This window comes from Rhagoletis pomonella, unplaced genomic scaffold (assembly GCF_013731165.1).
Source record: "Rhagoletis pomonella isolate Grant_MI unplaced genomic scaffold, Rhpom_1.0 Rhpom_scaffold_00321, whole genome shotgun sequence".
Classification (NCBI taxonomy): Eukaryota; Metazoa; Arthropoda; class Insecta; order Diptera; family Tephritidae; genus Rhagoletis; species Rhagoletis pomonella.
Genome location: NW_023458875.1, coordinates 27,897 through 44,881, shown reverse-complemented (window position 1 = coordinate 44,881; position 16,985 = coordinate 27,897). Strand labels below are relative to the sequence as shown.

At 35.4% G+C, this 16,985-nt stretch overlaps 1 protein-coding gene across 1 annotated transcript; it reads left to right on the top strand.

Moving 5' to 3' along the window:
* The first annotated feature begins 542 nt into the window (after positions 1-542).
* On the top strand, positions 543-16,336 carry LOC118750609 (probable phospholipid-transporting ATPase IF). Its single transcript, XM_036485348.1, has 11 exons — positions 543-766; positions 4,009-4,219; positions 8,708-8,833; positions 9,006-9,552; positions 9,642-10,056; positions 10,387-11,074; positions 11,163-11,304; positions 11,379-11,881; positions 11,961-12,774; positions 12,847-13,173; positions 15,325-16,336. The coding sequence occupies exons 1-11, from the start codon at positions 626-628 to the stop codon at positions 15,533-15,535; spliced, it is 4,125 nt and encodes a 1,374-aa protein (XP_036341241.1). The 5' UTR covers positions 543-625; the 3' UTR covers positions 15,536-16,336.
* Positions 16,337-16,985: the final 649 nt, after the last annotated feature.

The window sequence follows — 16,985 nt, the reverse complement described above, 5'->3', positions numbered from 1 at the left end:
ACAAATAAATTAAAAAAAAAAACTTAGAAATTCGCAAATACGTAACAAAGAGAGCTTTCAGACATTCAAATGCTTTGGTAGCGGAAAATAAAAAAAACCAATTTACCGCTGCGCTGAGTTCAGATGCCGTTTAACGTCTGCGCGTGATAGTAGTGAAGTGCGCACGCGCAATTCAAATAACAACAAACACTTTTTCGCATTTAACAGTTATAGAATGCGGCCAGCCGAGTTGAATGAGTTTAATCGCCACAGTTGCTTATGATACGACGTGTGGCAACTCGAAAACAGTGCTGGTCAAAAATAAAATTCAACAAATGCTACGCATAACGCGCCAACAAAATAAAGTGAAATTTTTTGCGGAAATAAAAATCCTGTTTACATGCGAAATTTGATTTTGTGCTCTGGAGTGCGGAGTGCAAACGAGTCACAAAAAAAACATAATTTCAAAAACTTTGCCTCAATGAAAATATTGAGTGAGAAATACATACATACATAGCAATATGAGATAAAGTTCATCTATATAGTTATTTTTATGGCAACAAAGCGCACCAAAGAGTGTGCTCCGCTTTTGCTTGTGTGTTTGTCCTGTGATATTTTGTGCTTTGTGTCGGATTTTTTGCGGATCATGAATTTTGTCGGCCGACATGATCACATCGCTGGCGGCTATCGACGCGTCAATGCAGCAACCTATGGATTTCCGCTTTCTCATAATGCGAGTGAAACAAAGCCTTTCGTTAAAGAAAGTCTGTCCTGGAAATGGCATAAGGTGCGTGTGATTTAATTGACTGACAATGAGTTAAAATTTAATTATTTATATATATGAAAAAATACTTAAATTAAATAACGTATAGGTAAATTTCAAATAAAACATCAGTTTATATTATTTTACACTGTTCAACAATTTCGAAGCCTTTGTCTTGAGGCGGAATGATTTAAGCTCACTGATGAAAGACCTAGACCCATATAGTAAGACCTCGAAATCATAGTTTAGGTACACATGTATAGTAAAATTACACTAGAAATAGTTTTGTTGAACATTTTAATACATTATCTCTCTCATCAAAGGGTAGTTTTTAACCCTTTTTTTTTGGGCAGTCTGAATAAAATGATATTTGGAAGGTCACTAGAGGATGTTTAAAATGTTTTAAAAATTATTCGCCGAAAAAAATTTCATTAGGTACGTTCGCAGACAAAATCTTTATACAAGGACGTAAGAGTCACCAGAGAAAAAATTTCGAATATTCCCCTTGAAATATGCAGCAACTTTTATGTAGAAATCTCACAAAATGCCATTATATTCCGACTTTTCAAAAACGAGACAAAACGACTCTTTCGTGACAAAGCTATTGGGTTAAAATGTTCTACAAAATTATTTCCCGTCATATTTCTAGGCCTTTCATTCTGAGTTGGAATCATTCCGCAAGCCAAAATGCTGTTGCACTGACTTATTGGAAACAACGAGAAATATAATAAGGTTTATAATATAATAATATAAAAAGTAAGAGAAAATAAAATTTAAAAAAGGAAAAAAATTAAATGGGTTTCCATAAGTTAAATTTAATTAAAATATTTCTATTTTGAACAATAAAATTTAAAAAACATATAAATATATTTTTTAAAACAATGAAATATAAACGAAGTTTAAAGTAAATAAAAAAAAAATTATAAAAAAAGAAAAAAGTATAAAATAGGTTTATAAAAATTAAATGAAGAAAAAAATCTAAAAAGTTAAATAATAAATAAATTAAAAAATAAAATCAGTTCCTAAAAAATTAAATGTGTTTAAAAAAAGAAGTTATTTTCAAAGTAATATATGTAATCTAAAAATTAAAAGAAAAATAAATTAAAAAAAACGAAAAATGAAATCCGTTTCCAAAAATTAAATTAAATTTAAATATTTCTATTTAAAAAAATATCATCTAATAATTAAAAGAAAATTAAATAAAAAAATTAGTTAATGAAGAAAAGGAAGAAAAAAATGTTTCTGCAAATTAAATTAAATAAAAACAAATATATATATGGGACGCTCCATGTCAATCGGAACAGAGCTATATCAAAAATTGGCGCAATATAAAACATCGTTCAAGGGCTGAAAATGCTTGCACACTTTTGTTCTTTTAATAAATAGCAGTGTGGCGATTTGTTAAAATCGAACCTACGTACATGGCGTATGAGCAACTTTCTCATCTCATCTGAGTAACTCATACGCCATGTACGTACGTTCGAATTTAACTATTCCGTGGATTCGCGATTAAGAATTGATTGATAAGATAAGATTGAAAATCTGACACCAGATTTGAGTTCAGCAACCCTGAAAATCCCTGCATCTCAAGTTTCGAGCAAAAATGTTGAACTAAAAAAAATCGTCCTCCCTTTTGGATCCGCCATTTTGAATTTTTAAAATCCGACACCAAATCTACATATATTCAGTGAGCCTAAGATGGTTTAAAAAACCTCCCTTCATTTGATTTTTTAGGTTTTGTAATTTTTTTTTAATGATATTATTTGTCGGTTCGTGAATTTGATGAATTGCATCACTTCTACTGACGCCACCATATTTAATTTCCAAAATCGCCACACTGCTATTCAACGAGCAAAAGTGTACAAACATTTTTAGCCCTTGAACGTTTTTTGTACTGCGCCAATTTTTAGATATATGACATGGAGCGTCCCATATACATATTAAAAAAAAAAATAAGGTATACAAATTAAAAGATAATTAAATTAAAAAAAGACAAAAATAAAAATAAATTAATGAAATTTTAAAAATCCTTTGCCCGATGACTTGAACTCTCGAATAGCATGCTAGTGCATGCTCACTAGGCGATTTCGACAAGTTTTTCTGTTAAAACAGCTATTCACTATGAAAGTTGGCCAGGGGGCTTTTTTTAGTAAGACCTTCGTGCGTCTGGATTCGTCAAATTATCGGTATGATTTAGGGACGTGAATCAAGCGTCTTAGCTTGTACAGCTGGAAGTTAAGAAATTGTAGTATTTACATACATCTAACTTATCATTTAATCATATTGAAGAAATGGACTTATTTAGATTACGGAAAGCTAAATTTGTACATACCTACGTATGTAGATATCAGATACAAAAGCAAGTAATTGCAAATAACAAATACAAATATTTTTTAAATCGTTAGGCCTTGTTTACAAATGAACTAATTCAAATGCAGTTGCTACACAAAAGGTTTGCTGTTGTGTACATATAAACATATGTATATAGTATACCATTAACAAAGTACATACATTGAAATAAACAAATCTGGAATACTTGCTTCAAATTAAAAACATTTGGCATGTTAATTGCTTTACTGCACAGCAACCCGAAATGATGTGAATAAAGAAGTTTATATAGAGGGAAAAATTGTTTTTAATTAAATTTTTTTTTGTGTATATAAATAGAAATATTAGGGTTTAAGAAAGTATTAGTTTTCTGGTATCCTTTACAATGATAATAATTTTTTAAAAATTGGTTTATATTTTTTTTACAAAAATGGTTATTTTTTGCTTTTAAGTGTTTTTTTTTCAAATTTTTATATACGAAATATGCATACCCGAAGAAAGTAGGTTTAATCGCCTTTACAATGACACCAAATTTTTAAAAATCAGTTTTAAATTTTTTGTTAATGTTTTTTTGTTTTATAAAAAAAAGGTATTTTTCTTTTTAAGTGTCTTTTCTCAAATATTTATATACGAAGTATACAAATACGCATGTCAGAAGAAATAAGGTGGCATTAAAATACATTCAGCATAGTTTTCGTACTGTATAAAATAAACAAATAACCAGGACGACTAACAAAAAAAGGACAGTCTCGAAGAATACAGAAAGAATGGGCACTTTAGGCATAACACTGTAGTTCGTTGGTTTCCTTCGATTTATTTATAGTTTAATTTAGCTTAAATTAAGCTTTTTTATAACTTTTACTTTAAATTTAAGTTTTTTATATTAACTTGATTTTATTAAAGTTTATTTTTTTCTCTCTATTTCTTCATTTGGTTAGGGTTCCCGCGTTAGCACAATCAATGATTGGCTACAAATCAAAATCGGCGGCGATGAGGAGGTGAAAAAGAAAAAGGGGCGTCAACAATTGAATCGCATTAAATCAACCAAATACACAATAATAACATTCCTGCCACAAAATTTGCTCGAACAATTTCGACGAATAGCAAATTTCTATTTTCTCATTATGACTGTCATATCGCTAGTGATTGGTAAGACACACTTAAGCGTACGATTAAGTATTTTGTTTGACTGTTACTCATAAATATTGTCGAGATTATACATAAATTGCGATTAGTTTTAGAAATTTTGAAGGGTGCTAATGTGTGTGTGTATGTTTGGCTGTGTGCGCGTGTCTCTGTATGTTTATTTATGCACAGGTGCTAAAAGCTTTGATAACAAGTAATTAGCAAGTTGTCTCGCTGTTTGTGAATGAACAAAACAAAAAAAATAAAAATAAAATTAAAATGGAACAGAAATAACACGCGAGTGCATTTAAATTTTAGACTTTTTAGGGAGTTTGAAATATTTGACGTAAACAAGTATGTAAATAAATCAAAAATACAACTAGATTTCGACATTATACTTCTTTTGCTATCATAATTTGTGGGTATTTTGTAAAACTTTGCAATTTCCAACCATTAAACAATGGGTCAAATTACTACTTTTTCTGTGCAAAAAACAAAAAAAAAAAAAATGTTTTCATCGCGTAAAAGGGTTTTTAGCAGTTGCAAAATTAAGACAATACGAGTCACTAATAGGTCGTAGCTTACGTAGGATTGAAATTTCAAACCAATCGAACCGTTTTTTTTTTTACTACTGTTAATGAATCAGTTTTTGATGAAGAATATAATTCTATGTACATATATTTTCCAATATTTATTTCTTGAGATAAAGCCAAGCTAGAGAAACACGCACTTAAAAATGAGTATTTGCATGTGAAACCTGATCGTTTGGCCTAATGTGGAGATTTCTTTCATATATATAAAACTTAGTGGAAGCAAAAAATTCTGATTTTCACTACTCCAAAAGGAAACCCAAGTAAGTGAAAATATCGATTTGATTGCCTTAGGAAAATTTGCTAACGAACTAAAATTTCATGTTACAGCAATTAGCGATTTTTCGTTGCGCGTAAATGTGTCGGCAGTGATAAACTGTGCACCACCCAGCACCCTCTTTTGCATGCAAATCCATACATAAATACATACATACATACATATGTATATTGATTGCGGGACCTTGACCATCACCTTCATGCGCCACTTCGCACACAACGGTGAATGCTTGCAAACTGAACGCAACGCTTTTTCGCAGTTCAATGCAACTACTACTGGCATCAGCTCAAATTAATGTGGCACAATTAAAGTATATTATTTTTAGATTGTTTATTTATTTTTTTTGCATTTTCTCTTCATTGATTCCTCGTTTTCTACTCTTTGATTGATAGACATTCATACATACATATGTACATGCATACGAGGGGAGGCTGACAAGTTTTGAGTACGTTTAAGGTGTCATTAATGTTTTGTTTAGTAATATAAACACCGAATTTCAAGTCATTATCATAATTGCGTTTTCAAAAATGGTAGAGTCGCTGGAAGACGATCCCAGGTCGGGGCGCCTAAACACTGCCGTTCCCACTGTTTTTTGGCATTGTGAATCTATTCTGACAAAATTCGATGAGCCGGATTTTGTAGTGTTCGAGAGAAAAATTTTGCGAAAGATTACCGCAGACGATGGAACGTTGAGTTGTATGAGTTTTACAACGGTATGTACATAGCGCATCGAATTAAAATACAGGGCGCCGCTGGCTTAGCCATGTTGTTCCAATGGACATCGACGCTGGTGGTAGCAGAGGAAGAGAAGGGAGGCCCACCGCGTTGGAAAGACCAAGTGGGGAGGGATTTGGCTTTACCTGGCATTTCGAATTGGCGTCAGTTGGCACAGAAGAGAAACGATTGGCGTGCTTTATGGAACCCGGCCAAAATCGCTTAGACGGTTACAGCACCGAATAAGGGGAAGACGAAGGTATTATTTTCACTATTATGCCGCAGTGTTGACAAAACTAAGCCAAGTCACGGTTTAGATCTGGTCCCCAGCGATTACTTCCTGTTCTCCGATTTTAAGAAAAACCTTCGAGGACGAAGATTTTCGACTGAAGAAGAAATAAAGGCGGCAGTAGACAAGCATTTCGAGGAGAAGTACGGCGAATTTTTTTCATTGGACTAAAAGCCTTTTATGATAAATGTAAGCAGTGCATTGAAGTAGAGGGAACTTTTATATACAAATAAAATTTCGATTCATTTCTCTCTATTTTAATACCTTAGACTCAAAAATTTTTAGCCTCACCTCGTATGTATGTATGTATGTATGCAGTCAAATGTATGGTGACATGGGAGCGGGCACTTGGTTGATGGGTCGTGCATTTTTGGATCGCAGTACAATTAAACCCAAGCACTGACATACTAACTTCTCGTCATACGCAATGTTTAATTTGTTTATTTGAGTAGCTTGGTTTGGTTCTTTGTTTTCTCTTCTACCTTTTATAATTTTGTATTTTTTGCATCTATTTGTCTATTACATGCATACATATGTAGTATTAGGAGTTCAGTTCACTGATTGAATTTATATGGTCACACTCTTATGCGCAATCAATTAAAATTTTATTACTGTGAATTATGGTTTGCATGTTTGTTTTTGTTCGCGCTGACGATATTCTACAGATTGTTGATTATTGTGGTAGTAATTGATTAGATGCTTAGAATTCTGGACAAAAAAAAATAAATAAATGCACGTCCGTAATGAAAAGTAGAGAAACTGAGTATAAATAAATATCAGTTTGAGCATAATTTGTTGCATGATTTAATCACTTAGAGTCAGTTTTTCAATGCACAGCTGGAGTTTAAACTTAGTTTAAATGCTCGAGCTGACTGGTTTAAACTAAGATTAACCAATGAAATGTCAGCCAGCTGTTCAAAGTTTAAAATTGCACTGAAAAACTGGGGTCCCTAGGGAGGTTATCACAGCAGGGAGTTAACTCTCATTGGGCTGTTGACTCTGTACTGTTAAGGACCGGCATCACACACTGTAGAGATACCGGCCTCTAATTGACCGTCCTAAGGAGTAACTAAGATTAGAAGAAGCATCTGTACAGACTCGTCAGATTAAGAAACTATTTGTAGAAGTTACATAGGTATCTGTTGAATTGATCTCTGTCCTGTTTGCAACTCAACTAAACAAAAAGAAGAGTCTAGGGTGAATGTGTGCTCTTAGCTAAAGCTGGGTAACTGCAGAAGAAGTGCTCGACTGTTTCCATCTCTTCGTCATCTCAGAAAACGGTGCTAATTTCAATTTGGGCAGCCAGGAATTCCTGTGTAACGTTGCCCTTAGCATTACCGCTTTGATTGATTTGATGGCCACGTGGCTATTCAAGAAGAACGGCATGTGTATTAAGCTACTCACTGGGGATGTCGGAAAAGGTAAAACATAGATGCATCGAAAATATACATCGATGCACCGGAAATATCGGTCGAAAATCGAATCAAACAGTTTGATGAAAGTTTGCTGAACTTGCCTCAATTTCTTCTAAAGTTTCAAATTTTAGATTTACATGGTTTTTGTTGGAAAAAATTTACTATGAAAAACATTTTGAATATCGTAAAAATACAATGCGAAATAATTCTGTGAGTGACTGTATGTATGTATGTATGCATACTCCATTAGCGGGGAATTCCATATCTGAGATACGAGTACATATGAGAAAAGGTCAATTTAATTTACTAAACAACAACTATTATGAACAAGTTTTCTCGCTTTCTTCTTATTTTTTTAATATCTTTCACAATGCAAGCAATTAGCAAAAATTATAGAAAGGAAAATTACCTGTGAAAAATAATAAAATGCTATACTAAAATGTATGTTTGTTGCCCATTCAGTTGTACTGATTGACATCAGCAATATGGAAGTAACTATAAACTGTAAATTTACTCTACATTGCAATAATTGTATTGGCAGGTGATTAAAAGTGGATTTATAATCAGTGTGGCAGATTCGCATATACATATGTACATATCATCACCCTTATGTCAGAAGCATGAATGTGCAAATATATCAGTTTTGAGCCATGGAGTTGACTTGATTAACCTTTGGATGTTCTATGTTATACAAAAACCCAGAATACCATGCGTACACGAAAACCACATATTTTGCAATTTAAATTGCGTAAATGTCTAGTAAAAAAAAAAAACTTTCAAACTTGATTTCCCAAAATTTTAATTTTTACACATTCATGTTTCTGGCATACGGGCAACGATATGTATGTATGTATGTATGTAGAGACATATGCATAAATCATGTTTGCGGCTGTTGAACCCGCAAATGAATTTTCGGAACGGGCTTGCGAAATAATGTCTTCCGTCATACAGAATGACCAGAGGAAAGTGATAAAATTTATTTGAAAAGTTATCACCTAATTTTTTTTTGAAGATGAAATTCAAGATAAATACAAAAACTGATTTTGAAATAGCCGAAAAACAAAGATCCTTCGGAGATGTGAAGCAATGTAATTCAGAAAATTAATTATATTTAATACAATAAAATTTAATTTAATTTAATTAAATGCAATTTGGATTTAGTTTAATTTAATTTAACTTAATTTATGTAAGTTTAAATGCTTGAATTTATTTTCATTTTAATTCCAGACAGTCCCGTCTCACCGATGACATCATTGCTGCCGCTGGCCTTTGTAATTGCCGTCACAGCCGCTAAACAGGGCTATGAAGACTTCTTACGCTACAGAACCGACAACGTCGTGAATCGCTCACCAGGTGCTTATCCGCGCTGCTGTTGAAAACAAACAACAGTATAAAAATTCAGTGCGAAAATATTGTTTTATTATCTGGCACAATTAAATTTTATAATTCAAATCATAATTTGCAAAACTCATTGCGCATTTCAAACGTTTTTGTTTTTTTTTTTTTTTTTTTTTTTTCTCTGCAGTGACAGTCATACGCAATGGTGTTGCGACAGACATCCAATCGCAGCACGTTTGTCCGGGCGATTTGGTGGTGGTGGAGCGCGATTGTGATGTGCCTTGCGACTTGGTGTTGCTACGTAGCACCGATCCACATGGCAAATGTTTCATAACCACAGCCAATTTGGATGGTGAGTCCAATTTGAAGACGCTATTGGTGCCGCGCGATCTGCCGCTAGTCGAGATCAACCAGTTGCACAAATTGGGCGTCATCGAGTGCGAGAGTCCAAAGACTGATCTATATAGTTTCAATGGTAAGATAGAGCTGGCCGGCAGTGAGGGACGCGTACTGCCACTGTCCGCTGATAATGTGCTATTACGTGGCTCGCGTGTTAAGAATACCGAATGTGTGATTGGGTGTGCCGTGTACACCGGCATGACCACCAAGCTGCAGCTGAATAGCAGACTAACGCGCAATAAAAGTGCCTCTAGTGAGGTGTATGTTAATCGTTTTTTGGTTGTGGTGCTCGTCTTGATGATTGGCATAGTGTCGATGATGTACTTCTTTAAGCGGTAAGTTGACGCATAGAAGCGCGGGGTAGTGCGAATTATCGATAAATACATATATTGTTCTGTACTTGCACTTCATTATTTTATAACAGTTATGAGGAGATTTATGTAGTTCCCAATCTGGCATATTTGGGCCCTGCTGCCGATGGTTACAGCATAAAACAATTCCTACAGGATTACCTATCTTTTTTGATACTCTTCAATTATTTGATACCCATATCGTTGTATGTGACTATTGAGTTACAGCGTGGTATTGGCGGATTCTTCATGGAATGGGATCTGCAGTTGTACGATGAGGCAACCGATGAGCATTTCATAGTTAATACGTCGAATTTGAATGAGGAATTGGGTCAGATTGACATTTTGTTTTCGGATAAAACTGGCACATTAACAAAGAACGAAATGATTTTTCAACAGTGTTCGATAAATGGACGGAAATATGTTTTTAAGAAGACGCGTTTGCTAGAGGAAGAGACCGGCGCACTGATCGATATCAATAAATTCAATGTGAGTATAAACCAATTTTAAGGTAAACGCTTGCGCTGTAAGAGATCTAGGGCTGCGTCCATTTCGTTGAGAAGCTCGCACAGTTGGTAATTCATTATTCTTTGGTATACGTCGGTCACGCGAATAGGACTATAAAAAAGCCGTCTAATCTTTGTTCGTTATCGACCACGTTGCTGCGCCATAAACAAGAATTCCGCAAAGAGTTAGTTATTCCTAGAGCACCTAGGTGCATTTCTGGGTCAAAAACAAAATTTTGAAAAAATTCCGCCTAAATCTTTATTTATTATAATGACCGCACAGTCTTACCAATGTAAACTTATTTTTTTCCAGAAAGATCAGAAGAACTTCTTTCAAGCACTGACTATCTGTCACACAGTTCAAGTAGCAGGTGACTCAGATAGCAACCAAGCAAAAGAGGCTGAAACACCGGACAAAGAAGCTAATGGCCGAAGTGGGCTTGCCAAAATGTACTCAATTTCAGACATCACCGAAGAGAGTCATAATTCTAGTCAACAGAGTGGCGTCAATTTCGATAATATACAAGTGTTGGAAACATCTATAACAAATAATCCAAATGGTCAGACCCATAATAGCATCAACTCCAATGATGCTATTAGCGCCATAAATAGTAATGGCACAAATGGCTCGATTGCCGCAAACATTACCTCTGATATAAACCCGTTACTTGACGAAACCGATAAGGTGGAGAAGCGTAAGCGTCCGTTAATTGTTAAGCGTAGCCCGAATTTTACGCGTGCCACGTCGAGAATACATCCAGTTATGTCGTTACCAATACAAATGACCAATGGTACGGGCGTTGGATGTACGATTGAAATGGTGAATCGGTCAACAGCGCCCAACTTATTAGTGCCTGCTGGTTCACGACCCTCGTCATTACCTTTCACACGATCCACATCAGCTATAGATTTGCCAGATGATGGTTCCGTTGTTCCGATAGCGACGGGTCACAAACGATCGCAATCCTATGGCGCACCGGCGGCATATATTACGCAGCCAGGTGAGTTTGCTCATTGCAATTTAAACTTAACGTTTTGTTCTTGTTTAAGGCTAAGCATGTATGTGAAATCCTTTTTACATGCTTCTAGGGCAGCAAGGTGGTGTACTTTACCGTACAGCAAGCACTATGTCGCGTGAGTCCTACGCAGCGCCCAACTTCCAAAGGCAGCCCACCATTCTGATACGCGCAGAGTCACAACGACGTAAGCACGAGATTGAGCAAGTTGTGCAGTAAGTTCACCGCATATATGAATCTTATCTGATAGTCACTCTTTAAAAGCCTCTGCATCAAACTTTTTTCACAGCACACTCGACTACCAAGCGTCCAGCCCGGATGAAAAGGCACTCGTCGAGGCTTGTGCCAATCTGGGTCTCGTCTATATGGGCGATGATGATGATGTCTTACGCATAAAGGTTGTGCCACCGCACATGGATTATTCGCGTCCCTTTAGCGTTGGAAAGGTCAACGAAATGCATTTCAGCCGCCTAAATGTGCTAGAATTTACCTCGGATCGCAAGCGTATGAGCGTGATTGTCAAGGACGAAAATGGCACGAAGTGGATTTACACGAAAGGTGCTGAAAGTTATGTATTTCCGTTGTGTGCCAATACTCAGTCAGAGATTGTATCGCGTACTGACGCGCATATAAGCGATTTTGCACGTCAGGGTTTGCGTACATTGGCGGTGGCGCGCCGACGCGTTGGTGATCATGAGTACCGACAGTTTGTCGCTGGTTTGAGTGAAGCGAACAGCTCGTTGGAGAATAGAAAAGAGTTGCTCGAGCAAACATATGCAAACATTGAGTGCAGTGAGTATATAAACTTTTGCCAAAAACTGATATGTATTTATTAGCGAATTTTTAAAGCAAACAATGAATATGCTTCCAGATCTCGAGCTTCTGGGCTCTACTGCCGTTGAAGATGCTTTGCAAGATGAAGTCGCCGATACATTGATCTCTCTACAAAAAGCTGGCATTAAAATTTGGGTGCTTACCGGCGACAAGGTGGAGACGGCACTCAATATTGCGCTCTCTTGCGGTCACATACCGCCCGATGCCATTAAGTACTTCATTATCGATTGCCAATCGAAAGAGGATATGTTGGTGCATTTGAATGCGCTCGACCGGGAAATTGTCTTTGGCATTGGGGCGCCATGTGCGCTGCTGATCGATGGCAAAAGTCTCAGCATAGCGCTGAGTGAGACGCCTGAGGTCTTCCGTGATATTGCAATCAAATGTACGGCTGTGCTCTGCTGTCGTCTGAGTCCATTGCAAAAAAGTGAAGTGGTCTCACTGATTAGAACTGCAAAGGAAGGCTATACCACAGCTGCGGTGGGCGATGGTGCAAACGATGTATCAATGATTCAGGAAGCGCACGTGGGGCTCGGTATAATGGGCAAAGAAGGGCGACAGGCGGCGCGTTGTGCAGACTTTTCATTCGCAAAATTTTGTATGCTGAAGCGCCTGATATTGGTGCATGGGCATTACCATACGACGCGTTTGTGCTACCTGGTGCTTTACTTCTTCTACAAGAATATATACTTTATGGGTATCATGTTCCTATTTCAATTCTATTCACTATTCTCTTCCGGTTCGGTATATGATTCTCTATTCTTGACGCTATATAATGTGATTTATACCTCGTTGCCGATTTTATTTATATCACTTACGGAGAAGCCGTACAGCGAAGAGATGCTTATGACGTAAGTATCTCAGAGTATTTGATTCTTTAATTTTTGAGTTAAATAATTTTTCTAACCCTCCTTTTACGTTAGGCAACCCGAGCTCTACAAAAAGAATACAAACAATAAGGGTCTTCATTGGCAGTATTTCCTTGTCTGGTCATTTTTTGGCGTCTATCACACCCTGATCACCTTTTTCTTCACCGAGTATGTGTTTTCTACAAACAATGTTCTTTTGAATGTTGGGCAACCGGCAGAGTTCTCTTGCTTTGGCACGCTGCTTATGCAAATCGTTGTGGTTGTGGTCAACTTGAAATTGCTGCTGGATTCCAAGTACCTGAGCTATTGGTTCATAGTATCGATTGTGGGTTCCATACTATCGTTTGTGATAACCACTGTGATTTATAACGTAATCGATCTGTAAGTACATATGAGTTTTATTAAAGTCAAGGTGTCCTCTTCGTTATATCAAGAGATAACACTGAAAACTTTGTTTAAATCTTTCGTAATGTTTATACCGTCGCAGCAGGAATATGTTTTACCATATAAGAGGTTTTTTGTGACCGTGATCCTTCTACATAAATTCGTCGCTAGTCCGATATATTTTATAACGTTAAAAGTGAGCTGGGAGTTTTTTCTCCGCTATGAATACCCTTCAGGTTAGGTTTAGATAATTTAGGTTAAGATGGTTGTTATAGGCTTAGTTATACCTGTCCATGAGTAGTCATCACTACGGCCTGGTGCCCATAAAAGTGGGACCAAAAAATAGTCAGACGCAATTGAAAGAGAGAGGCTAGGCATACCCTACTAACTTTGAGCGCTCCCAGAGCGAGCTCGATGCCCTAACAGCGTAAGATTAGGTTAACCTCCCAGCAAAGGATCATTCTCCCGAACTTCCACCCATGCTTCCTTCCAAATACCTCCCACTCATCCCAAGTAAGGATACGAAAGATGTCCTAATCAAAAGTTATTTAAGCACCCAATGCCCCAAGCCTTACCGTTATGTTATGTTACCGATTCCAATGAAAGCGGCTGGTTACACATGCTCCCCTTCTCGGACTAACGTAGTTTTCTATAGTGAATTTCCCCTTCAAGGTACAAGGGCACAGTAAAACATTAGGGTATTAGCTATGGTTTTAAGGATCCAAGAAATCGCGCTAGGTCCCTTTTATTACCAATTAGGTCAATAAGGTCGGTTTCGGCTCCCACTTTATTTAGAGATCTGCCTCCTCGATGTCGAAAAACTTACGTATAGTGAAAGTTTTATGTATAAGGGAAATAGAATTCCATTCACAATAGTGTGTAGAGCGGTCTCGTCTGACCTACCCTTGATATATGCCTCAAGTTCAAAGAGTTTGTCGTCCAGAGTAGAAGCTTAAGCGATTCCTAGTTACTCCTTGCTCAATTTTCCGCCACGCCTGCCAAATTTCCCAAGGGTGCAGGGTTGTTTTTCTTACAGGATAGTGAAACTCCTGCCTCCTGTCCAGAATTGACTGGTTCGGTTCGTCAACGGTACAGTTGAATGAATGTTTTTGTAGCCTGAGACCAAAACTATGTAGATTGTATACTAGGGTGGTCCAAAAATGTATGGGAGAAAAGTAAAATCGGAAATTTAATGCTCTCTCCCCCTAGGATTGTTCTATACCGAAAAAAGTATACGCCTGTTTTTTTATTTTAAAATCAAAATATATTTAGAGGTCGCTCAAAGCGCTCAAAGTTTCCCATGTATTTTGTATGGGGGAAAAAATACTTTTCGTAGAAATGGCATAGAATCCATGAAAATCAAAATTTTTCAATCTGAAAACTCAGCTTCTCTTCAGAGGACTTCAGAGAATAAAGCCCAATTGTTTATTTAAACATTTTTTAATTTTAACTATTTTTTAATAATAATTTTTAACGCTTCTTTTTGTATATTTGATTTTTTTTGGGATTTTTCGGAGACCCTTAAAAAATATTTAAAATTAAAAAATGTTTAAATAAACAATTGGGTATTATTCTCTGAAGTCTTCTGAAGAGAAGCAGAGCTTTCAGATTGAAAAATTTCGATTTTCGTGGATTCTATGCCATTTCTACGAAAAGTCTTTTTTTCCCCATACAAAATACATGGGAAACTTTGAGCGCTTTGAGCGACCTCTAAATATATTTTGATTTTAAAATAAAAAAAACATAGAACAATCCTAGGGGGTGAGAGCATTAAATTTCCGGCTTTACTTTTTTTGGACCACCCTATTGTATACCCATTGCCTATGGTAGGAGTAAGTTTAGTACCGCATGTATAGGACGTGGGTTTTTCTTTTCGTTCATTCTTCTCTTGTATTTTCATTGAAAACTCGTTCTCAAAACAGATCAGTTTGTTGGGGTAATCTGTTAGTACTGTAACATCTATCGAGTGTTCTTCAAATAGGTATAAAGAAAGATGTTTTAGTAAGGCCGCTGTAGATATGAAGGTAGCCAGTCAGTAAAAATTAAGTGATTATATAATGTCGCCCAAAACTAAGACGTCTAAGACTGAAAAATTAATGTTCAATCATAGTAACTAATTTTTGCAAATTTTCTTTCTTTTTATTACAGAGACTATGATACCGATATCTATTGGGCATACAATAAGCTGCTTTGCTCTCTTCCTATATGGCTTTTTACCATACTCACAGTAATTGCATGCCTACTGCCTGATTACGTAATACGAGTTACACCGAAAGCTTTTAATTTGCCGAAACGCAGCTTTTATCCGAATGCAGGTCGTCTAAAAATGGAACGAAAAATAAATACGACACATTTATGAGTTTGGAAAAACCCTTCACAAGGCTGCTGAGTTATCGATTTAAAAAAGTTATGTACTATATTTGTTTTGTAGCGTAAGAATGGTTTGTATGTATGTTTTCATACGCATATATGTATTTACGTATACATATATACTGTATAGTAAATACAGATGTGTACTTAGTACTTAGATTTAAAAATATCCACGGCAGTTAAATGAGGATGAATGTTCAAACTTCTTCAGAACTTTGTTAACTTTCTTTAGATTTTATTACAGTCGCAGACGAAGATTTTAAAGCTTTCTATAGACTTATGAGGATGAGCCTTCAAAATTCTGCAGAGAATTTTAAGCTTTCTATAGATTTTATGAGAATAAGCTTTCAAACTTCTTCAGAGCTTTTTTAGCTTTATTTAGATTTTATCCATTCCGAACGAAGGTTTGTAAGTGTTCTATATATTTTATACATACATGAAAACTATAGAATGCCTTAAGCGCGAGAAATATTTTGGTAGTGACTGTTATATGTATCCCTCGTGAAAAGTTTTTCAAAGCTTTCTACAAGGAAAAAGCTCTCTCTGATCATTAAAAGCTCATGTTTAGAGATTTTATACCATGCCTTTAATTCCGAAAAAAACGGAAAGAGCTTAAGGGAAATCGCGACGAATGTTTTCTCCACCCTAGCATCTTACTAAAATAGTATTATTCACACTTTGTAAAGTGCATTCACAATAATTGTAAAGACCTATACCTATAGCATTTAAGTTTGACACCAAATATAGAGGCCTAAGATTTACATATAGTATTAATTTATTTTTTAAATAAATTATGTTAATATATCTATAGTAGATAATGTAGCATTTTTAAGAACTAGGAAATATTTTTTTCTGCATACAAAAATTGTATGATAATTTACGCCATGACCTCTGTATAAGTATGTACATATTTTTTTTAAATTAAATTTCATGTACATAAAAAACGAAAGTTTAAAAAAAAATTTGTAAATAAAAAACAATGAAATTTCGACGCAAAACGCATTTTTATTTATTTTAATTTTTGCATTATTAACTAATTAAATTAATTTTAGAAATACATATGTATGTGTCTTAACTGGAACACGAATAAATAATGAAATTGAGCAAAAATTATTTCGAGTGCATTGTTTCTATTAAGTATAATAACTACACTATTGAATAATAAATCGCAAATCGAAGATCGTAAATTTTATGACAATATCTAAGTAATTTCATTTTAATAAATATAGTAAGTTTAATAGAATAATTTTATAAATTCAACACATTGCATGCACATGAAATTACTATCTACATAAGTTTGTAAGTATTTACGTATCTAAGTGTGTGGATACTCCAACATAAATTTGTACAACATTCTGCGACAGTCAATTTTACACACACGCAAAAAAATCAATATACACGCAAAACTAGGAGTCAAATATAGTAAACCTGTGTTTTTA